This window comes from Columba livia, chromosome 18 (genome assembly GCF_036013475.1).
Source record: "Columba livia isolate bColLiv1 breed racing homer chromosome 18, bColLiv1.pat.W.v2, whole genome shotgun sequence".
Lineage (NCBI taxonomy): Eukaryota > Metazoa > Chordata > Aves > Columbiformes > Columbidae > Columba > Columba livia.
In genome coordinates, this window is record NC_088619.1 from 13,291,288 (window position 1) to 13,313,673 (window position 22,386).

Here is a 22,386-nt window from a genome sequence, read left to right on the forward strand (position 1 = left end):
CACCGAGCGGCGCCCCCCCCGGCGCGGAGCCGCCCCGCGGAGCGTTGCTGCGGCCGGAGGTCGCGCACAAGCCGCGCCGGCCTCAAGGTCAAGGCTGCGCCAGCCCCGAACCCCCGCGGCCGGCGCAGCACGGGAACGGGGCTGTAAACACCCGCAAAAACTAACACAAAAAAGTTGCAACGCTAAATGTTTAATAAATATGACACCGCTTATTTTTAAATATTTATTCAGGGACAAGGCCCGCAGTCTCCAGCAGAACAAGAATATATATATATATGCATCTTTTATATGTATTTTTCTGTGCCTCTGTCAGGCTTCCTGCGAGCTGAGCCTGGACCCCAGGCACTGTCGGAGCCACTGCAGAGCCCTGTGGTGCTGAGGATGCTCCTGCTGGACCCGGTGGACAATGCTGTCAATGGTGCGGAGCCGGTCCTGCAGTTTCTGCTGCTCGCCCCTCCAGGCCTGTTCCGTGCGGCACAGGGGACTGTACTTCCCCTCCTTCAGCGCCTGCAGATGCTTCTGGCGCGACTGGTAGGCCACAATCTCCAACAGGTTCTGAGAAAAGGAACAACGGGAATTGCTGCGACAGCAGACTGAGTACAGAAAAATACAGGATTCGTGTCACAGGGACTGTAACCGTCGCATGTGAGAGGGAAGGGCTCCTTACGAAGGATGCTGCTCTGAAGCCCCCATTATAACAGCAAAACAGCATCCCCATGTCACACAGTTCCAGAGATCAGGGAAATACCACGCACACAAGGCAGGCCTGGCCAGGACAGGCTGTACCGCCCGCCTGCTGCAGGGAGGCAGACGCGCTCACCCATCGCTTCGTGTTCCGAAGACATTCTGTGTCCCAGTCGAGCCCATCGGACTCCGCCTGCAGTCTGCACAGCTCTTGCTGCTTGGCCAGCAGGGAGGCACTGAGGGCCGCGTGGGTGCTCTCCAGCTCCACGATGGCTCTGCTGCAGTCTTCAGTGTTCTGGTAAATGGAAGAGAAGGAAATGGCAGATTCCGGTTCTTTAGTTCAACTGCACTCCCAGCTTCCCAGAACTTTTTTGTTTAACTATTATTTTTCCAAAGCGTGTCCCCTGCGCAGTGCTGCACGTGTGCAGGCGCAGGGCCTGAGTCCTGACACAGCTGATGATGAGGCAGACACGGGCTACGCGAGCGCTCGCAGCCCTGCTGCGCTTCCTCACCTGCTGGGTTTCGCTGATCTTCTTTCTCAGCTCCTGTTTCTTGCGGTGGAAGTCACTCCTGGAGATACGCTTCTTGTCCATTTTGTTCTGAGCCTCTCCACGAATCGCTATGGTCTCTCTACGAGAAACAGACGCCTCCATATCACGAATCATCTTCTCCTGCTGCTTCATCAGCTGGCCATAGCGGACCTGCCATTCATCAACACACAAAACAGGCTGAGAATAATGAACGGTTATGAATGGCATCTAACCAAAGTATTCTGTGTGACACTCCCCATCAACATGAACCACATACACGTGAGCCCTGGCCCAGTTTGCTCCAATCCAACCAGGTGCCCTGTGTGGACGTGGAAGGCAGAGGCTGCACTAGCTACTTGTCCAAAGTCATCTTCAAAATGCTGCACTGGAACTCACTGGCAACAGCAAAAGCAGAAGAGCAGAAGTAACCCGAGAATGAAGGGAGAAGTTGCTTTGCCAGAAGACAGAAGATTTCCCTAACCCATGATTAAGATGATGCAATATTTAGCAATCAACATTTCTTTGCTTATACATTTGGATCACAAAATCAGGTGGCAGACGTATTACATTTTGAACAGATTTCTCGGGTAGCTCTGGATTCTGCTGCAGCCAGTTCCACAGCAGGCACAAGGAACGCACAGTGCGTGTGTGCTGGGTGTATTTAACTCGACCTGCAGAGCGGCCAGCTGTCCAGCACTGCCACGGCCTCCAAGGCGCCACTTCTGCAGCCCGTTTCTCTTCTCCTGCCTTATGTTTCAGCAACTCCAAAGCCCAATACGTTGTGTGCAGCTTCCCCTCCTCAGTCTTCTCTCCCAGTGACTTACTTGCATCCTGTGAATCTCTCTTCTCATGGCCTGGATTTCGCCTTCTCCTGTCTCAGAATCCATCGCCGCACGCATCTCTTTTGTCAGCTGGATCTTTTTCTCCCACAGCATGATTTGGTGCCTTCAACGACAGAAAGGGAAAGACTGAGAGCAACAGCGAGTTTGCTGACTGGAGCAGAAAGGTAACATGGGTGCACATTCAAGTCCGAAGGCTGTGGCACAAAGCAAGAATCTCTCTGGTACCTACTCTGCTTCCACCAGGCTGTTGAGGAGCCTTTCCTTCTCCTCAGCCAGTTGACCGTGCTTCTCCTGCAGCTCAAGGGATTCTTTTTCTGCTGCCTAGGTTTGAGAAGCGTAAATCAATACAACATCGTCAGACTGAGGAAGAGTTACAGGATCACTATTTGCCTCCAATCTGCAGGGGAAGTTGAGACCTGGAAATGAGATGTCCAGCCTCTGTACCTTGAGAGAGCGTAGGAACTCGTTCTCTGTGATAATGTTGCCGCTTTGCAGCTCCTCAAAGCTGTTGTTGTTCTTGTGGATCAGCACATTCAACTTTATCAAGTCATTCGACATGTGCCTCATGTGACGTTCCAGGTCCTTCTGTTCCTTTGTTTCCTGCTGAATTTCATCTAGAGGCGAACAGAAGAAAGTCTCCAGTTCCCAGGAGCTGGGCTGAGCTCAGGCAAGGGGTGCAAACGGCCAGCACCGCACGGGAGCCACCGCGTCCCACGTACCCAGCCATCCTCCCACTAGTCCAAAAATCGAATAAGGCTTTAAAGGAGGCTATTGTGGAAAGGAGGTGGTTTTGGCCAAGGAAAGAACTATCATTTACCCACCAACTACTTGCAAACTTTAATTATGAAGTGCAGCACATGGCGTGATCACTAAGGGTTCGACTGTGTCAGTTAAGACGGCAGAGTCGATCATTATAGGAAATAACAAATGCAAACCAGCAGGAGGTGCCTGGCTCGCAGCCCCGAGAGCAGTACTGGCCTCTCTTGCGTTATTGCTCACACGCACAGCACCGAGGGCATTCTCCGGCGAAGGGCAGGCACTACCTGTCTGTAAGCCTTTGCTCCTTTTTTGTCCATTCACGGATGAACGTTTTAAGTAAGAATGGGGAATGACTTACTTTCAGTGCGTACTTTCTTCTGCTGCATTATTGTGAGCCGCTTCTTCAACAAGTCCAAAGAGGCTAATTGCTCTTCCCGTTCCTGCGTTAACTTCACCAGCTCTTTCTGCAGATTGAGCCAGTACTTCTGCAGCATCAGCAGCTCAGAATTGCATTCTTCTATCTCCTTGGTCAGCTTGTTGATCTCAATCTCCAGGGGTCCCAGTTCTTTCCCCTGCATGCGGACAAGGTTTGGGATGAGTCAGGCGGAAGCTGCTGTAGCACGTTTTTCAAGCATCATGGCAGAAGGCCAGTCCAGCTGCTGAGACACCTACTAAACACTTCAACAATACTGTTATTTTGTCAGTTAGTCGCCTTCTGCCTCTATTTCCCATGGGCTGAATGAGACTAATCATTCCTGACCTTCCGGGAACAAATGCAACAGAAGCCCCAAACTTTCTCAGGCTCCGTGGCAAAAGGGTCTCCTGAAGTCCCACAACAGGCACATCCGGACACTGCAGAGTCTGTGCAGTGGGTGCCACAGTCCTCGTTCCATGTGGGTATCCACAAAGGCCTTACAGCGTTAGGGACCGATCTGGGAACGATCTGATGGCACCAACCACCAGGTGCCGTAAGTCACTCTGCCTGTTCCATTCTCCCCGGGTCGGTCTCCGCGTATTTTATAATGAGACCCTATTTACTCCTGGAGTATTGAGGTCATTGAACATTTCATCAGGGGCAGACAACTCCCTGCAGAATCTGTGCTAGGCACACCCTCATTTCACAATTCCCCACTGCCAGCTCCTCTTCACATGCATTAACAGCTGTTTGACAAACATAAACATCTACAGTAACTAGTGCAGCTTTTAAATTGCAATACTGATGTCTGAAGGTTTTAACTATCCAGCACTTGTGCAGTTACATTTATCATGAGCATCTGCAGTCACCACCACTAAGAATTAAGTCAAGTTTGGGACTGAAATGTAAAGGTACATACCCCCAGCTGGGAAAGAAGCACCTCCAGCCTCTTGTTGCACTGGATCACGACCACCTGCTTGTTCTCACTCAGGAGACGGCACTTTGCAATCTCGCTCTCACTGCGGCTGATCAGATCATGGACGGTTTTTATTTCCTTGTCCAGCTCACCAAGCGTTTTTTGCAGAATTGTCAGCCTGCCGGTGGTATGAGTTGCATTCAGAACAACCTGGGCGATATCATTCTCAACCTTGCAAAAATCCAGCTCCTTGGAAATAGACAGAAAGCAGATGAGTGACACCAGCAGCAACTCAATGATTTGTAATACCCACTCATCAAAGCACAGGAGTCAGGGGCTTTAGATTCTACCCCCAGGTCTACCCCACAAGCCATAAACAAGCTACTTAGCCTCTCTGGACCTTTGCTTCTCCCTCTGGTGACAGAAGACAGCAGGATTTACCTCTGCCATAAGGCTCTGAAAAGCACTAAGGAGCCGTCGATACTAGGCTGAATCTCCTCGTTTTTCTATCTGCACCAGTCACACACTCCCAAAGAGAAGAACTTGTCATGCCATGAAGAACATGGGGACTGGTCTGACTGTTCCGTACTTAGAAACTGAGAGCAGAGCATGCCCGTACCACCTTCCATGAGGTAGTACTGAGATACGTTAGTCTAATGTGGAGTACAGAACTACCACATAGCCACTGTCTTCCTGCAGAACATAAGAACTGTTAATACTTTACAGTAAATAAGCCCAGAATTCATCATTTTGCCACGTTTTTTGAAGTAAAGAATAGTATGTTACGTGTCAGGCCTTTTTGGCCCCAACTCCCTCATGTGAACCAGACGCCTGCAATAAGATCACTGAAGAACTAAATTGGAGTTGCAAACTCAGCAGAGCCTCAGTTGCAGACGGACAAACCAGAGTGAAGGCGCAGCCTGGCTCCTTCCCCTGCCCCGGCGGAACAGACACCGTACCAGATCCGTTCTTCTCCTGCGAAGTTTTGCAGCCAGCTGCGAGAAGTGATTTGTGGCTTTGCTGGACATCATCTGTTCCTGAACCTTCTCCATGATTTCATTCTCCAGCAGCTCTTTGGCATCCGTTGCTCTCTCTATATCCTTGCGGACGAACAGCAACTCACGCAGACGGGTAGCTTGATCCTAAATGGTAGGGAAGACAGAGAGAGGATCACTACAGCTGTTTGGGAAAGGGGAGTAAACACCTGTGTGCAGTTCCAAAGGATTCTTCTTCCACGTGACTCCTCTCACCATCTTGGTCCTGCTGAGAGCCTGCTCTGTCTCATGGAGAACACGGGCGTAGGTGCTCAGTTCAGCCTTCAGGGCCTCCTGCCTCGAGAGGCACCGGGCAATCAGCTTCGTGGTCGTCTTGGCATTGTTCTGTGAACGGCTCAGCATGGTGACAAGCAGCTCGTTCTTCTCCTCCTCCTTCCTGATTGACTTTCTACAGCCATTGATGTCCGTTTCTAGGGTCTTCAGCTCATCTCTGTACTTGCTGGAGAGGCAAACAGGATGGAAAATCATCACAGGGATTGATTCATGTGCTTAACGGTCATCTACAAATCCCTCTTTTCAAATGTGAAGGAAGATCTTTGTAAAGGCCAGTCTGCTGTGGCAGTGCAGAGTCATCACAAGATGGATGGAGACATTAAGATTTAAAAGGAAATGTATGTAGGGAAATTAATTCCTTCTTTCAGCCCTGTCCCCGCCCCCCATTCTTCCCAGGATGCCACCGTACAAAAGCACATTGTGTGTTCTCAGGGAATCGGTCAAGCTTTAAGACTGCGCACCAAACAAAAACTTCCTTTGGCAACAACAGGAAGGTTTTCCTGGAGATTTCGAAAGGCATCACAAAATCCTGACCGAAAGCAACAGAGAAATCCTTCGTGCTGTCTAGGTCTTTGGATTGGGAGATGTTGCAAAGGTGAAGGAACTCTTTTAAAGGAATAAAATATGAATAGAATAACTCTAAACAGCTTTTAAAACCCCACACATTTCAGGGGAGAGGTGTGGTTTGGATAAAGAAAATAGTAACAAAGAATGGTGCTTCTTATCCTTTAACCTTATTATGTGCTTTAGAGCAGCAAACTTGTTCTGCCTGACATATCCTGCACATAGAGGAATAAACGTGCCAAAAGCCACGCTGCCCCTTCTGGAACCCTCCTGTGCAAACCACCTGAGCTCCCTCCCAGGGCTGCCTTCCCATCTCACACCTCAGCAGCTCCTGGGTGGCAATATAGGCCTCGTCTCTTTGCTTCATTCCAACCAAGCTGCTACTCCAGTTGTTCATCAGTCGCTTCTTCTCCACGTTAATAGCCTGCATCTCCATACAAGCCTGAGGAAGAGAGAATTGGGAGCCAGGATGAACCTGCGCCAAGCTGTAGAACCAAACTGATGTTACAATGCAATATTCTGTCTTCTGTTCATAATATGCTGGGCAGGAACAGCTTCAATTAATATGTTTATTGTCACACCAGACCACAGAGCATAAGTCTGGAAAAAAATGCTGAGAAGGTGGGGGATGAAATTACAGGCAATTCTTAAAGAAAAAAAAAAGAGTCTTAATTCCTGCAAACAGGAACAAACTGCACAACTCTGGCCTAGCCTGCACCTACCAGTGAGCATGAGCCAAAGCGGTCAGTCCTTCCAGAGGGAAATGTTAGCCAGAAGCAAAAAAAGCAGCCTCCTACCTCATTGACCGCTTGCCGAGTTACTTTTGTGTCCTCTGCCTGGGCCACACACTGAGCTTCAACCAGGGCAATCTGCTCTTGTAGCTCGTAGGCTCTTCTTGTTAAGAGGTCTACTAGAAGATCCTAAAGAGTCAGCGCCAAAGAGCAGGATAAGCAATACAATCTCAGTCTGCATCAACTATACTCTACAAGAACAACATAGGCTAGAAAAAGGATTAAATTAGAAACTGGATTAGATTTGATTCTTATTGAAACCCTTCCATCCATACACAAGTGACTCCTCAACATGACAACATTAAAGAGAATGAGACCTTCTTTGCTGATTTGTTATTATTCCATTTGCAGTAGTTAATATGTCAGATCGGGAGCAGCACTTGTCCCTGTCAGCGTGGATTATTTGCGCCACCCCTCCAGCAGCTGGCAATCTTAATACTTCATGGTTTTAAATCTTTTGTTAAAAGTTACCTAAATGCATTTGATCTCCCCTGGCTGCAGCTCCTGGTCAACAAGCACGTCCTGCTGCGGGCAGAAGGCAGCAGAGGGAGCTCCAGCACAAAAGCGGCTCCGTCTCCAAAGTTGGCTTTTCATTGTGAAACTCGTTCTGACTCAAATTCTTGAGACTCGAACATATGATCCTTCTTCACTAAATAACTTTCTGTCCCCACACCCCCTTTTCTCGAGAGAAGAGTGATCTCTGTTACAAGGCTTGGCAAAAACCTTTGGGCAGTAGGTGCCACCAGCTTAGGGGTGTGGATGCTTCTCAGTTTCAGAAAAGCATGTGGGTATATTTCAGTTATTGGGAAAAAACATCCCCACACACCTTGCACATCCTCCAGAACTCACCACCAACTCTCATCTGTATTCGTTTATCTACTTTAAAGACAACGGTTTTACTGGATACCTGTTTTTTCTTTTCCACCTCAGCCTGGACCTTCTCCGCCTCGGCCTTCCTTGCCGACAGTTTCATCAGTAAGATATTATGACGCATCTCCTCGTCCATATTCTGCGCGTAGAAGAGATGCAAGGCCAGCTTTTCAACCTGGGTCTGCATCGCAGAAACTGCGGAGGCAGGAGGAAAAATATTTACAGAGAGGTATGTTTGTAAGCTGCACTTCAAACAGTGAAATTATGTCAACCAGGAATATCTGTCAAGCTTTCCAATGAGTGCACTATTCCTGATTAATTTTACTGTATTTTTCAATCCAATGCTTGACTCCTATTCTAATTCACTTCTCCACGTAGTACTAGAATTGGGAAATACTGCAAGGACTGCCTCAGTCACCTTTCTTGCGTTCATCATCTGTGTCCTGCCACGTTTTCTTGTAGGTGAGCCTGACGGCCTCCAGCTCCTCCTCCAGGCGCCGCCGCGCCGCGGCCGCCCGGGCGCAGCGCTCGTGGCTCTGGTGCAGGTCCGTCTGCAGCTGCGCCAGCTGCTGCTGCGCGCCGTACAGAACCACCCCCAGCTCTTCCCTCTGCGCGCTGCCCCGCCTCGTGGCTGTCCTCTGCAAACACAGCAGAAATGGGCTGGCAGCGTGGGCAGGGATGGGCTGCTGTGGAAGGCAAGGAAAGAATGCCGCATACCAGCTCACGGAGATCCAGGTTCACTTCTTCCATCTGCTTAGTGAGGTAATCCTTCAGGGCAGCCTGGAATCTTCTCATCAGAGGCTGTAAAGAAGTATGATGTTGATAAACTTTAACATACTTGTGTAAATAAATCATTAAGAAACCTTACTGCTCCTCCCACTATTAAATAAAACGTCAATGTTTTCAGCCATAGGCACTTGCATTCTTATTTTAGCTACACTCACTGCAACGAGTGAGAAGAATTACAATAGCAGCTATTTGTTGATATCAGAAAATGACAGTGGAGAATATTTGCAAGTCAGAAACATATTGGAAGAGGATCTGAGGACCCGTCCGCTGGCTCTTGCTGCACGTACTTCTCTTTCAGGAGTACCGAAGAGTATCAGACTTGCCCACTACATCACTCACTCCGGAACTTTGAGGTAATATTGAGGGAGTTGACACATTCCGGAGTTACTATTCTTCTGCAAAAGCCATTTCTAAACATGTAGTTTTAGCATACAGCTAAGCCACTGCTTACAATTTACCTCGCGCATTTTATACAAATAAAAATAGCAAGTCTGCAAAAGAGAACGACAAGATTTGAGGACTCCTCACATGTTCTGGATCCAAGACAACCAGTTCTGTTTCTTCTACAGTTTCTTCACTTCTTCCGCTTGTTTCATGTTCCTCAGCCGCACAGATGGCACCTCCTCTGTCTGCTACTGCCTGCTCCATGGCACCCAGCTCAGGAGGACAACTGTCTAATTCCACTTCGTCCGAGAAAGTCTCAGGAGATTTTTCCTGAAACATAAAATCCATGACCTGAAACAGCTTTTCAATTCTAACTCTGTTTGCCCCTAAAAATCTGCTTATTTTTGTCATTGTGAGACATGAACCATGCAGACCAAGAATCAACAGGAGGGCCTTGTTCTAAAACCAGCATACAGATAAACTGGCAAAGCTGTGTCACTCCCAATAAAATAAAACTTTACACATGCACAGCTCAACACGGGAACCTCTCCGGTTCTGTCAGAGGTTTTGCATAGTCTGTGCTTGCCCAATTAACTTCTCTCTGTTCCAATTCCGACTGGTTTGTGTTTGCAGCAATAAAACTGCACCAGGAGAATTTGAAGTTACAACTATGGGTCATGCATTCTGTGAAGAAGATCATATATATCATCACAGGGTCTCACTTGTGCAGAACTAACGAACGGCTCCGTAGCTCCAGCGGGTCCTGCTTCTGCTGGGGGAAACGTCTCTCCCTGGCGCTCCGGAGGAACAGACTCTTCATTGCCACCCCCGCTCTCCATCCCTGCCGCCTGGCACACAACCCAGGGAAAAGCAGAACAGCAGCATCACAGCGGGCTGGGTACTTTGTTCCATGGTAATGCTACGGTACTGCAACAACAGCTTGTTGTCACAGGGCACAGAAGGTTTAATTTAGGAGTTCTGTCTCATTCACAAAAACAGTCACCCAGGCAACATTAAGATAGCAAAGATCCTGACAGAAATTCTACATACCACTTTAAATTTCACAAGCGTTTCTAGCTCACATCTATTTAAAAAAGGCCTTTGGGAATTCATTAAAGAAAGTCTTCCAGCTTGCACTACAAGTAGCCAAATGATTCTTTCTTTCTTTTTAGAGAGACACTGGTTTATGTCATATCATCATTTGCCAAATTCAAATACCAGCTGAAGAAGAAAACTTACCACCAGCAAACCTCAAAAAAAGAGCCCGAATATGTGCATGAGGGAAATGGGGACAACACCCTTTTGAAGTGTCTACAGCAGAAACGTGCTAAGAGCTGAGTGAGAAACACCAAATTGTTGTTGCTACACAGGACTGCAACTAAATTTACTTTCTGCAATAACTGCTCGCTTGTTTCACTTCTGCCTATTGAAACTGCGCCCACAAAGACGCCACTGTGTAAGGAACAGATGGGAACACGCTGCCCTGTGAGCATTCCAAATAAATCACCTCCATAGCAAGACGTGACGGAACTCGGACTATATTCTGCTCAGCGGAGCCGAATTCCACTCCAGATCCCTCTGCTGCGGCACCGGGGGCCTCCTCCATGGTGCTGGGGCTGCGGTTGGGCTCTGCCTGCAACCGGAGCGGCCCGCGGGAGAGAGAGCGAGCGAGCGAGTGAGTGGCCGAGCGGCCCCGCGCCCGGTCCCGGTCCCGGGCCCCTCGCCCCGCCGGCTGCAGGCCGGCCCCGCCGTGGGGCTGGGCACGGGCACACGCGGCCCGGGGAGGCCGGGCGGTACCGGGGGCGGTACCGGGAGCCGATCCCGGGCGGTTCCAGGCCGCAGCCCAGCCCCGCACTCACCCGCCGCCGGCCGCACCATCTTCCCGTTGCCAGGCGACGCGTCAACACCAGGTCACGTGAGCACTGCGGGCCGCACCACCTCAGCCCGCGAGGGGGTACTCGGGCCGCACCACCTCAGCCCGCGAGGGGGGGGCGCTCGGGCCGCGCTACCTCGGGCCACTCTACCTCAGCCCGCCGGGCCCGGGCGAGGCCCGCGGCGTCTCGGCCGCCATGGCCCCGGTGCTGGGCAGCAGGTACCGGCGGCGGGAGCCAGGCGGGGCACGGCGTGCTGGGGGAACCCCTCTTTGCCCGTCCTTCGCGGAGGCGGCCCCGCCTGAGGAGGTTGCCGGGCTCCCCCGGGTCACGCGGGTGGGGTGGGCGGGTCCGCCGGACGGACACGCCCCCGGGCGGAGCGGCGGTCCCGCGCAGGGCCCGGTGGGGGCGCGGGGGTCACCGGTTCGTGTCCCGCCCGGGGCCGGGTCGGGCCGTCCAGCCGCGGGAGCTGCCAGAAGTTTCCCCGGGCTCGTCGTTGCCGGTAAAAGCGGCGGGGCTGCGCGAGGCGCGTTGAGCGGTACCGCCGGCTCCGTGCGGCTGGGCCGGGGCCGTACTCGGGGCTGCGGTGGGCGGCAGCGGCTGTCCCAGCCCACCCGGGTCCACGAGCCGGGTGCCCGTCACTCGCGTGACTGTCACACGGGTTCGGGGCCGAGGTCCCCGGTTCTCCCTCCCGGTGCCGCGTCCATGTTTGTATCCCGTTCTTTGTCTTCCCTCCCGCCGCTGCCGCCCGCGCTGCCCGGAGGGGCTGGGGGCGGGCGCGGCGCTGCCGGTGCCCTCGGAGCCCCGGGCGCTCGGTGCGGGGCCGGCTCGGAGAAGTAATTGTGAAACTCCGTGCTCTGCTGGTCTGGGTGCCGCGTGGGGTATTTCAGGATTTTCCTCACTTTGGGGAAGGTGGTTTCTCAAATTACCCCAATATCTACCTCGTAGTTTACCGAGTTCTGTTGTGAGCGGGGACGTGAAGATGGATGGTCGGGATCCCTGGTGATTATTTGATGTATGGCCTTGTGGCGCTCCGGGCAGGGGTTCTGCGTTGATGTATTGCTCGCTGTGTTGCTGACACTGTAAAATAACTCTGCGTCTTCCCCTCCGAGGGCTGCCCGTGTTTTCTGCTCTTGGACTGCTAGCTTGTTTTGCAAAGGTGTTATGTTCTTGGTCGCTACTCTAAATAGGAAGTAATCTGATGTCTGTTGTATTTGGAAAAGGCTTTGCCGTTCGTTCATCAGTTCAGCTGTGAAACCAGGCTCCTGGGATTTTTTAACTGCTGCTATTTGGGGATCTGGTGCTGTGTGTGTTATCAGGCCACAGCTACAGCATGCTGGAAATAAAAAGCCATGAAAGTGTTACCTACTGCACGAGCACTCCAGTTCGGTAACATGAAATGATGTATAATCTTGGGATGGAGCGACATATGGCACAAATAAATTTTCGGCACCGAAGTGCGTGTTGCGATGTGACTTTTAGTGCTGAGGGGTGGGAAGCGTTTTGTTTGCTTTTCATGCCTAAGCAGGTGTGGCCGGGAGCAGCATTTCATTCCCCTTTTTATCTCTGAGTCACAAACCTGCAGTATTTAGTCTGCTGTCCCTCTTTTACCTTCTCAGCTGGGATGTGTCTGGGTGAAATCTGTGCCCCAGCTGGAGCTGGAGCTGTGCGGGTGGGAGCTGGAGCTGTGCGGGTGGGAGCTGGAGCTGTGCGGGTGTTGGGGCTTCAGCGTCGCGGTGGCTCCTGGTTCCTGTGCCGCTGCCACGCGGGTGGGTCAGTGATGAAAGGCTTTTGGTGACATGCATAATTCTCCCCATGAAATGGGAAAACTTCAGAATGGCTCCCTACAGTAAACTCTTTTCCTTGGTTTGGCTAGTTCGTCTTCAACAGCTCCAGCTAATAGCTGGTAGTTTTGAAAGCATTTTTTATTTCCCCCTAACGCAGAGGTGCTGTGACACAAAAGGAAGGCTGTTAGTTACCAGGTTTCTCACGTGTACCTAGAGGAGTGTAGGTCGAGGGAGTGACCGGCTGAGAGGGGCACAGCAGATCCCACCACAGGACGGGAAGAGCTGCGCGTCCTGCGTGCCGGGCTCCTGTCCTCCGTCTCCATCGCTCTGTGTCCCGGTGCTGGAGCTCCCGGAGCTGCAGACCCGGCATTTGCTCTTCCCAAGGGGAGGAGGACACAGGGACTCCTGCAGTGTCCAGACATCCCCAGTCTGTGACTCTGGGAATATGTAAAATCAGATTTGAGTCATTAACAGCAAAATAGAAAAAAGTCAGTTGCTTTTTTCATACTTAAGGCGTTTCATGCTTAAATTTGGTGCCGATGTTTGACAGCTCTTGTTTCTCCTCTGGGTCTAGACATGCTGTAGGTCTTGCGTTTCGCACCAAGAGCCCTGTAGCTTAGCTTATTTTGCTTGTAAAACAGTTAAACTCTTGCACAGCAAATTTTCCCCTGGAGCCCCGAGGCCCACTGCCGGGCTCTGAGTGCTCTGTGGTGTCACTCGTCACCTGCAGCCCTCCCCAAAGCTGCCGGACGCCTCTGTGGGCTCAACCGATCTGTGAGAGACACCTCGTTGCCCTGTGTGTTCTCAGGCCGCCCCGGTGTCTGTGTGTGCCGGGGCCTGGGTTCCCTCCCGCAGAACACGGGGATCCGTGCGACCGGAGGCAGCGCCATTTGGTCCAGCAGCGCCTGCCAAGGTGAGGGCGCGATCTGCCAAGCCAAACAGGATTCAGTTGTTTACGGGTTGGTGAGAAGGGGACGGGCGTTTGGAAGGGAAGCGAGCAGCCGGGGTTATTTGAGATGCCGCTGGCTGGAACTGGCCGGGCTCCGTGAGGAGGCTCCGGGGGTGAGCGCAGGAGTCGGCTCCCCAGCGCGTTTCTGAGCCTCGTGTAGCCGAGAAGCGCTGGCATGGACTGGAGAGCAGCCAGGGGCTGCGTGAACACGCTCAGTAGCTGTGGCAAAGATTTTCAGTGGCGACAGTTGATGTGCGAGAGAAGAAAATGTATGTGTGCTTAATAAATACTGGCACTCACTGAGAGCTTATCAGCTAATTCAGTGCTTCAGCTTCTGGAGAGCTGGGTTGTCTCTGCCACATTGAAAAGAAGCCCTTCAGATCGGGGATAAACAGAAAATTAATATGAAAAATACAGGGTTTTTTGAATGGTGCTAATTTAACACTGCCGTGGTTTTGGGACGGTTCCGCCTGCCCTCCGGAGCCCGCGCAGGGGGCAGCAGCGATGCCTCCCTGTCCCGGCGGCCAGGACTGCGCGTGCAGACCTTGTCCTGCGCAGAAAAGGGTTGAGAACAGAGCAAACCCTGCAGACCTGCTCCTTTTGTTATTCGCTGGTTTGTGTTGCATGGACTCCTCTATTCTGGGAGGGAGCGGCACAGTCACAAACTGTGTTTCGGGGCGTTTGGGTGGTATGAGTAGGCTGGTGACCCTCAGAGCCAGGCCCGACTGCCTGTGTCTGCAGCCGCTGAACGCCCGGCGATGGCAGCGGCCCCTGCGGTGCCTGTTCCAGTACCTGCTGAAGGGCTGACCCGGCTGGTCCTCCCTCGGCCCGTGGCCCTGCTGCTGCTCCGGTCCTGCGCAGGAGCTCTTCCTTTCGGCAGCGGCAATTCACATGTGTGAAGACTTGGCAATCTCTTTCCTTTCCCCAGATCACTCTTGTCCTCTCACTGAAACTGTCCAGTGATTTGCATCTGTTCTTTAATGCTGCAGACAAAGCTACACAGAATTCCCCAGCCTGTGGTAACAGTGAAACCCATTTGAGGCTTGCCGATGATTTTTATATATTCCAGTATATTTGGCTGTTTGTTTGCTGCATTGTAGTGAACCCTGATTTCTGATGCATAGTTCTTCCGCAAGACAAATGCAACAGACCGCGTTTCTGTGCTGGCAGGACATGGTATTCTTCACCTCCTCTCTTGGCTGCTGTTTCACACGTGCGTCCCTGCAGCGCCGTCCACCTGCGCGGCGCGGAGGCAGCAGGTGTTCTGCATGATCAAAGTGATATTTCCCTTTAAATTCCTCCTGCTTTCCAGGGAGCAGCTTTTGATGTTTCACCTGTTGCTTTGTTCTTTCTGTGCTAGGTAAAAGCTAATTAAACGCTGCCTCTGTTGGCAGAGAAGTCCCGCACCTCGCCCGCGTTCCTGAGAGCCCCGCGGAGCTGCGGTGGGACGGCACGCCAGCTCTTGTTCAATACGTGCATCCCCATCTGCTGTCCTTGGCGGGGAAGGCTCACTGGTGTTGGCTGAGGAAGCAATCCCTGCTCAACAGCCACTCGGTGCCACCGTCCCGCTTTGCGTGTGCAGGTTCAGGGTTTTAGAGTTCTGAGGAAAAGCTGCCGCAGCCCGGCCATCCCCCCTCCGGCTGGTGTCGGGCACAGCTGAGCAGCCTGCGTGCGCCGGGGTCCCTCTGCGTGCGCCGGGGTCCCTCTGCGTGCGCCGGGGTCCCTCTGCGTGCGCCGGGGTCCCTCTGCGTGCGCCGGGGTCCCTCTGCGTGCGCCGGGGTCCCTCTGCGTGCGCCGGGGCCTGGGGGCTCTGCTGCCGTAGAGGTGGCTCCACGTCGCAGCTTCGCGCTCCCTCAGCGCCACGGTGAAACGTTGTGCTGGAACTTGGGGACGGGGAGGAGGATTGCAGCAGAGTTCACTGTGTTCTTGCAGGGTGCAATGACAGGAAAGGTGACTTGCTCTTTAAATCTGACTTTCTCCAAGATGTCACCCAGAGCCTGAAACAGTACCGGGCTTTTGACAATCCAGACAGGAATGAACTTATGGCTCCATTGGTGTTTGTTTTTTGGGGCTGAGATGTGAAGATAGGTGTTGTGTTTGGTGCTAGAAGGAGACCTGGGTGCGAAGGGCTTGCAGAGGAATTCTCTTACCCTAAAGCCTTGTTGGGCACAGCCCATAGCAGGGCTGAGGCCCCTCCATCGAGTTCCAGCACAGACTGAAACGCAGAAACAGCTTGTGCTGTGATTCAAGCTGGCAAATCTAGGGATTGCCAGTTAAACCAATAGCTTGTCCTTTAATGAAGGCTCTGTCAACTCCTTGGCAGTCTCATTTGCAGTCTTGTGTATGTACAAATCTGTCAGAAGCAGGACAGCAGGTTTTGCTCCGCGCCTGGGAAGCGCTGGTTTGTCTGCCCTCTGCCTGCAGATACCGCTAAACTGCGTTTGAAGAAATCGGAGCTCTCCAATGTTTAGCGATGCTTGCTTAGGCTTCTCGAGTCAGGGCCCGTCTGCTTGCCGCTTGGTTCCTGCCCCACCGCGCGCTCCGGTGTGCGGGATGGGCACCAGGAACACGCTGCGCTGGTCCCTCCATGCTGTCCCCGACCCGGCACCGCGGTGGCGTGTGGTGCGTGCCAGGTCAGACCGGCCTGCTCACTGCAAGCGAGGGCGTGTAAATACGGAGGAACAAAAGATGTGTCCTGTCCTCGTGTGCTTTTGGCAGAACAGGAGCTGCTGTGCTTGGTCTGCTGCCCAGCGGGACGGCGCGGGCAGAGCCCGCTCTGCCTGGGGTGCGCTGGGCTCTCGCTGGGGTCGCTTTGTGCCAGACCCGCCTGCTGCTCCAGCACATCAACGCCTCTTCCCGCTCTGTCTGCTCCGCAGTTCATAGCTCGGGTGACCCCTCCGGACTCGCTCCTCACGGCAGCCCCGCTGCGCGGCACGTCTCGGCGGGGGACACGGCTTACCCGGAGCGCAGCTGGGGGTCGTACCCCACAGGCGGCCGCAGTTGCCTGTCGGGAGGTGAAGGGTTTGCTGGAGCTGGCGTGCGATCCGCTGCTGTTGCAGTCTGCCCGCTCTGGTGACCGGGGCGTGCTTGCCGCTTACCTTTGAAAAGCTCTATTTAACCATCACTGCTCAAAAAACAAAACATAACCCTAACCCCAAAACCTCCAGTGCACAGCAGGATTATGGCAAAAATTGGTAAGCACGAGACAAACTTGGTTTTATCTGTGGGTTTTTTTTTGAAGATCAGTGGTTACTGCGGATGAAGCAGCAGCCCCTTGTTTAATGTCACGGTCTCAGCAGTTTTCTGTGCCGAAGGAATCCTCCTGGCTCCGCTCTGACTCTCTTTGACATCCCAGGACAGCGATACATCAGGCAGCTCTGCATCGCTGAGCTGTTCCCTTAATGGGCAATTTCAGTGACAAGTATTACTTTTCTGTTTCCTCCCCACAGCTACTATTAAAATGTGGGGGTTTTGCTGCCTTTGTATTTCCTTGTTGCAGAGAAAAATGTCCTGGGATCCTGTACCTCAGCGTCTTTAAAATGCAGAGGTGCCGTTACGGATCCGGAGCGCGTGGGGGCTCCCGCTGGAGCTGCGGGTGGATGTGGGAGCTGCTGGGAGAGCTCTTCCTCCGCAGCTGGGGAGGGCCCGTGCGGTGCTCTAGTGCTCTTCTAACGCTATCCTTTCCTCCTGCTTGGCAGCTCTTCTGGATTTGGCTCCTGATTAAAGCTGACGGATAATGGACACATTTCCTCGGCGATGTCTCTGGGGCGACTCCTCCGACGTGCCTCTTCAAAAGCTTCCGACCTGCTGACCTTGGCCCCTGGTGGCAGCAGTTCACCCTCCGCGCTGGACGGGGAGATCCTCTACTCGAAGAACAATGTGTGCGTCCATCCCCCTGCGCTGCTGCCGGCCGTCGGGGAGCATCATCCAGGTGACGGGGTGTCGCAGACACCGCGCGCTCCTTTTCTCTCTGCTGGGGTGGCCGTTTGGATCAGATTCTACAGCTTGGGCTCTAAAGAATGAAGAGGTGCCGGTGGAGGGCGGGACTAAGGAAAACCACCACAGACTGATCCATCAGCTCTTCTTTTAGTGGGAAAATTGATATTTCTCTTCTGGTCTAGCTAAGTCCCTTTGTATTGCCAGAAGACAGACATTTGTTGTTTGAGAACATGAACTTCCATTGCTCTTTCAAATACGTGTATTGTTCGGGAGAGCCAAGTGTCATCTTGTAACTGCCATTGCTAGAGTGGCCTCAACCACCATCGGTACAGGGAAAAGAAAGAAAACCTGATTGTGGTTGCGTGCACTGGAGTAAATGAAGATAAATACTGCCCTGTCCCTTTATTCTCATCTGTTACTGCGCTCTTTCATGTTTTCATCAAAGAGCTGTGGCCACTGGCGCAGCTTCACAAAACTCTGTTGTGTGGACGCTTCCCTCCGTGTGTGCACAACACTTGCTTTTCTCTTGGCTTTGTATGAGAATTGCAGCCCTTTAGCTACCCTAAGGTAAATATTCTTGAGAAAGAAATGTTTAGCTGGCACTTGAAACTGTTTAACTAACAAACAATAGAAGTTTTTCATGTGGCAGCATATTTCAGAATTTACTCCTGGTTAGTAATCCATCCAGGAAGCTGAAGTATTTGCATGTCCTTTCTGTGTCCGCTTAGGCCAGAGGGAGTTTTACACTATTCAAAAGCCATATGCAGACTTGAAATTATAAATACTGAATGATGTTGAGCGCTCCACAATTCATTTTGCAGAATCCTCTCCTGGTAAATGAGTGTTTGTTTTGCCCATGTGTAGTGGTGGCGAAGCGGAGCGAGACGGGGAAGGGCAAGTTTCAGGCTCATGCAGTCTCCTAAGAATAAATCTGTGTCGTAACCGGTTGCTCCTTTGCTCTCCCGAAGGCTATTTGTGCTTGTACATGGAGAAGGACGAGCTGCTCGGAGCCACGCTCATCCTGGCCTGGGTGCCGAACTCCCGCATTCAGCGGCAGGATGAAGAAGCCCTGCGCTACGTCACCCCCGAGAGCTCCCCGGTCCGCAAAGCTCCCCGCAAACGCGGCCGCCACGCTCAGGGCGTCGGCCACCAGCCCTCCCCCCCCGAGCAGAAGGGACAAGACGTCCTGGCCGCGTCACAGCCCGTGAAGGATGCGGCTTACGTCAGCTCGCCCTCGTGGGAAGGGGAGAAGCTGTCGCAGGGCTGCCCCGCGGCAGACGGCCCCCGGCGCTCCCCCCAGCCCGCCCGCAGCGACTCAGGGATCCTCTCGACAATCAGCTCTCAGGAGGAGCAGAACAGGTCGGAGCTGTCGGCGGAGGGGCCGGAGGACGGTCTGGACTGCAGGCCGGAGCCGGGGGAGGACGAGGGCTCCCTGGAGCTGTCTGCCGACGACGTGAGCAGGGACAGCACCCTGGACTCCGATTCCGATGCCTTCTCTTCTCCCTTCTGCCTCTCCCCCATTAGCGAAGCCCTCGGGAAGAGCAGCAGTTCCGTGTTTCTGGATAACGAAGGCAGGTGAGTGCAGCCTCTGCTCTAGTCACTGGGCGAATAACTGGGGGTGCTGGTTACTGAACTTGGAGATGCTCAAGGAAACTGGGAAGCATCACAGTGGCATTGAGCTGAAAATCCTGTCTTGCTTCAGACACCTGTATAACTTACAGGAAATTGTTTGCTGGCCAGTCGTGCTTCTGCTCAGTGAACCCTGGCCCCAAACCTTTAGGCCTGTTGTATTTAGTCTTTCAGGTGAGCTGTTGTGAGCCCTGGAAGCAGCATGATTAAATTTAAAAGGTTGGTGTCGTTGGCTCTGTTGAGGAGCTGTGCCAGTTACTTCTTGTGGAGAGCCACAGCAAAGTGTGTCTGGCTTCCCCGAGCCGCGGGTGCCCCTCTGCCGGCCACCTGGTGACGTGAAGTCTGCTTGGATCGGCTTGTTTTGCTGGCGCTCAGAGCGGGGTCCCACTTAAAACACAGAAATATTAACGACTGTGTATCCAACCGGGAGATTTAGTACCAATGTCGATGGCAGTGCCCGGGGAAGGAGGGCACCTTGGCGGAGCGATGGTGACCGGGGTACCTGCATCGCTCTCCTGTGGATTCACGGTGTTCCTGGCTTTCTGCTCCGTGCGCTGCGTCACTCGCTCCCGTGGGGCAGGACGGGCGCGCTGTGTTCATCAAGCACCACGGGCTGGTTTTAAGGATATGGCTCAACTTTGAAACTACGCCTGACATTAGGAAAAACGGGTTGTGCTTTGTGCATGTCAGCCATGCACAGACTGCAGTAAGACTTGGAATTTCAGGAGATTTTTCTTCTTTTTTTATGGGCTCATCTCAAGCCCAGAGAATGCCAGTAAGACCAAGGTTTATGAAAGAAGTATTCACACTGATTCAGCTCTCTCTGGATATTTTAAAACATTTCAGTGCAGTGTTCTCGGACAAGATGGGATGGGAGAGGCTCTGCAGCGGCCGCCTGGGCAGAGCTTTGAGCAGCCCCTTGGCCAGGCCAGCGTGGCTGTTCCATCCCATCCCATCCCATGACAGAGCCGCTGTCACCACAGACATTCCCCCCGTGGCACTGTGAGCAGCCGTGTCCAGAAGAGGGCTACGGAGCTGGTGAAGGGTTTGGAGAGGAAGCCGTATGAGGAGCGGCTAAGGTCACTTGGTTTGTTTGGCCTGGGGGAGACTGAGACCATCCCATCCCACTACATCTCTCCTCTGGTTGCACAAGGACGTTGCGCAGCTGCCGTGGGGTGCCCAGGATGGGCCTTTGGTTTCCAGATTGTGTTCAGCATCAGTTCGACAGTGTCCCTTTTAGCTCTCTAAATATGATGTCTGACGGTCTTTTTTGAGAGCTTTTAATAGGAAAGTATACAGCTTTGGAAACTACAGAAATATAATGAAACATACCTTGAAAAAGTTTTAGGGAGAGGCCTTTTCGTTATAAAAACATCATTCCTAATGAATGTGTTTGGGGCTCTGCAAGTGGGCCAGCAGCTTTGTGGTTTAACTGTTTTGCAACACTTAGGCTCTGAGCTGCTGAAAGTGTCAGGGAAGGAAGGAAATACCGTTTGTTGCATCTTCACGACCGTGTTTCTGAATTCCTGCGATGTTTCCCTGCTGTTCCGCAGCCCAGCTTGGGCGAGCCCTCTGCCGGCTTTGCTCGCGGTCCCAGCAACGCTGGGCCTGGCTTTGCGAGCGCTGCTCCTGGGCCTGGCAGACTGTTCTTTAACTCCGGTGGCATCAGTCTAGAAGCCTCGTACAGTGTGTGCAGCGCTCCTAATCTGCAGCACATTAATAAAACAGACCTTTCATTGTTTGGGACCTCAGACTTGAAGGGCTTTTGTCCCATGTGTCCATTTTTCATGCCAGTTTGTTCTTCCCCATAGAACCTCCTCGTGTGATATCTGCAGGATCCTACAAACTGTTTGTGTCAGAAGTTTTCATAGAATACTTTGCAAAAGTCTTGTCAAAAAGCATTCTCTTATTTCCCGCGTTCATCCCAGCATTTGGGGGTGGGAGATGCTGTTTCAGAAGTCACTACAAGCATGAGAACAGCTTCCTCATTTCTTAACGTTTGTTGGGTTTTTTTTCTGCTGGCTGGTTCCCATCTGAGCCAGAATTGGAGTGTGAACAAAGTCTGCGCTGCTGGCAGATTGCTTGGGCTCTTCCCTCCCTGCCCTCCGGTCAGCGCCTCCTCCCCGCACCGAGGAGCGAACGGTTCTGGTTCTTTCCCTCTGCGCTGGGAGCCGCTGTGAGGACAGCTCTGCCGCTCCCCGTGGCTGCCGCAGGAGCCGCAGCAGCGCGCCGCGGGGCCTCCAGCCCGGCCGCCTTGCTGCCCGTGCGCTTCCATATGGTCAGAAACGGGAAACAGTGACGTTGTGGAAGAACAGGGAGTACGTGTAGACTCGGGTCGATGGGTTCAGGGGCTCGGCAAGCTGCTTGCCAAAATACCCCTATGGCCGGGAGTCCCGGGTCCCGTCCCCGTCGTGGCGCGTCCCCAGGAGGTGGCCGGGCGGGGGGCGGGAGGGACCCGCCGTCCGTGCCGCTGCGTGCAGCCGAGGACGGGCAGCGGGAGGGAGACGGGCTTGGAAGCGTCTGAGTTGCACAACCAGTCAGTCGTTTTAAGTCAACAGCTCATCTTGTAGAACATAAGGAAATAAAAATGTATCCATTGTTTTATGGTTTTTGTTTTTGCTCCTCGGTTGGCGAGGCCGCTGGGGATCCCACGCGGCGATCCGTGCTTGCCCGTTCACACAATTGCTCGGCTCTGGGAGTGTCCCCGCACCAGCGCACACATTCTCGCTTCTCTTTACAGACCAGCCCGGCACTTCTGCATAGTGGCTCGTCTCTCGTGGAAAGGTGGCTTTGCTCTCCTGGGCTTGATGTCCTTGTTGACTGCGAGGACCTCTTGCTGCTCACAGTGCTGGTTCCCGCGGGGAGGAACCACATGGGGAGCATCTGTGGCGATGGTGGCTCTGTCATTGACTGCATTTCTGTAGGAAGGGAGGGACGCTGGAAATGAAATTGTCCCATTCTGTTCTTTTCGTCCCCTGTCACTGTTGTTTGCTGTCTGTCAGGAAACATTTGCCCTGTGGTCTGAAGGGCACTAATTCAGGACAACTGTACTCGAAGCCCAGCTTTGGCTTGCTGCCGCCCTGCTAAATTACACCGCTTCCATTTTCCCCATCAGTAAAGTGAAACTAAAAGCCTTTTGTTACCCGCTGGCAACCAAATAGCATCTGACACCTATATAATGTCTTTCAACTGATGCTTCTGAAGTTATTTTAACTGACCGTGACACCAGATCTATACCCATCAGCTGCGGAAGCACTTAGTGCTCTGTAAGTGGGGTTTGTTTGGGGCTGTTTTATTCTGTGCCAGGTTAACAGGAGCTTTCCCTGGCAGTAGCTGGTA

General features: G+C 52.8%; 2 protein-coding genes across 8 annotated transcripts in view; one reads left to right on the plus strand and one right to left on the minus strand.

The window, feature by feature from the left end:
• Positions 1–209: 209 nt before the first annotated feature.
• Positions 210–10,980, minus strand: CCDC40 (coiled-coil domain 40 molecular ruler complex subunit). Of its 4 annotated transcripts, none has more exons than XM_065035138.1 (19): positions 10,732–10,980; positions 10,380–10,505; positions 9,610–9,720; positions 9,017–9,202; positions 8,417–8,500; positions 8,118–8,337; positions 7,737–7,894; positions 6,836–6,958; positions 6,359–6,480; positions 5,397–5,640; positions 5,106–5,288; positions 4,150–4,395; positions 3,174–3,387; positions 2,501–2,670; positions 2,286–2,377; positions 2,039–2,159; positions 1,197–1,385; positions 821–979; positions 210–555 (listed from the first exon to the last, which is right to left on the minus strand). In XM_065035138.1, exons 2-19 carry the CDS (start codon positions 10,476–10,478, stop codon positions 310–312), a joined length of 2,967 nt encoding a protein of 988 aa, XP_064891210.1. In that variant the 5' UTR covers positions 10,479–10,505; positions 10,732–10,980; the 3' UTR covers positions 210–309. The 4 variants fall into 4 exon arrangements, with proteins under 4 accessions (XP_064891210.1, XP_064891209.1, XP_064891212.1 ...); XM_065035137.1 differs by having other exon boundaries at positions 9,595–9,720; XM_065035140.1 differs by lacking the exon at positions 10,380–10,505.
• Positions 10,941–22,386, plus strand: part of TBC1D16 (TBC1 domain family member 16) — a 28,457-nt gene continuing 17,011 nt past the window's right edge. Inside the window, exons 1-3 of one of the 4 annotated variants that reach the window (XM_065035144.1) lie at positions 10,941–10,964; positions 17,178–17,410; positions 18,387–18,993. In XM_065035144.1, the coding sequence (XP_064891216.1) occupies positions 17,236–17,410; positions 18,387–18,993 (782 nt within the window). In that variant the 5' untranslated portion in view covers positions 10,941–10,964; positions 17,178–17,235. Of the gene's footprint in view, positions 10,965–11,100; positions 11,246–15,993; positions 16,674–17,177; positions 17,411–18,386; positions 18,994–22,386 lie in introns of those variants that run through there. The other 3 variants (XM_065035146.1, XM_065035143.1, XM_065035145.1) reach the window with 3 other exon arrangements.

Coding starts and splice junctions, on each gene's coding strand:
- CCDC40 (XM_065035137.1), bottom strand. CDS start 10,478: ATGGAGGAGGCCCCCGGTGCCGCAGCAGAGGGATCTGGAGTGGAATTC. Junction 9,203..9,594: donor CGTTCGTTAGTTCTGCACAA/GTGAGACCCTGT, acceptor TTTATGTTTCAG/GAAAAATCTCCTGAGACTTT. Junction 8,338..8,416: donor ACCTGGATCTCCGTGAGCTG/GTATGCGGCATT, acceptor CTGTGTTTGCAG/AGGACAGCCACGAGGCGGGG.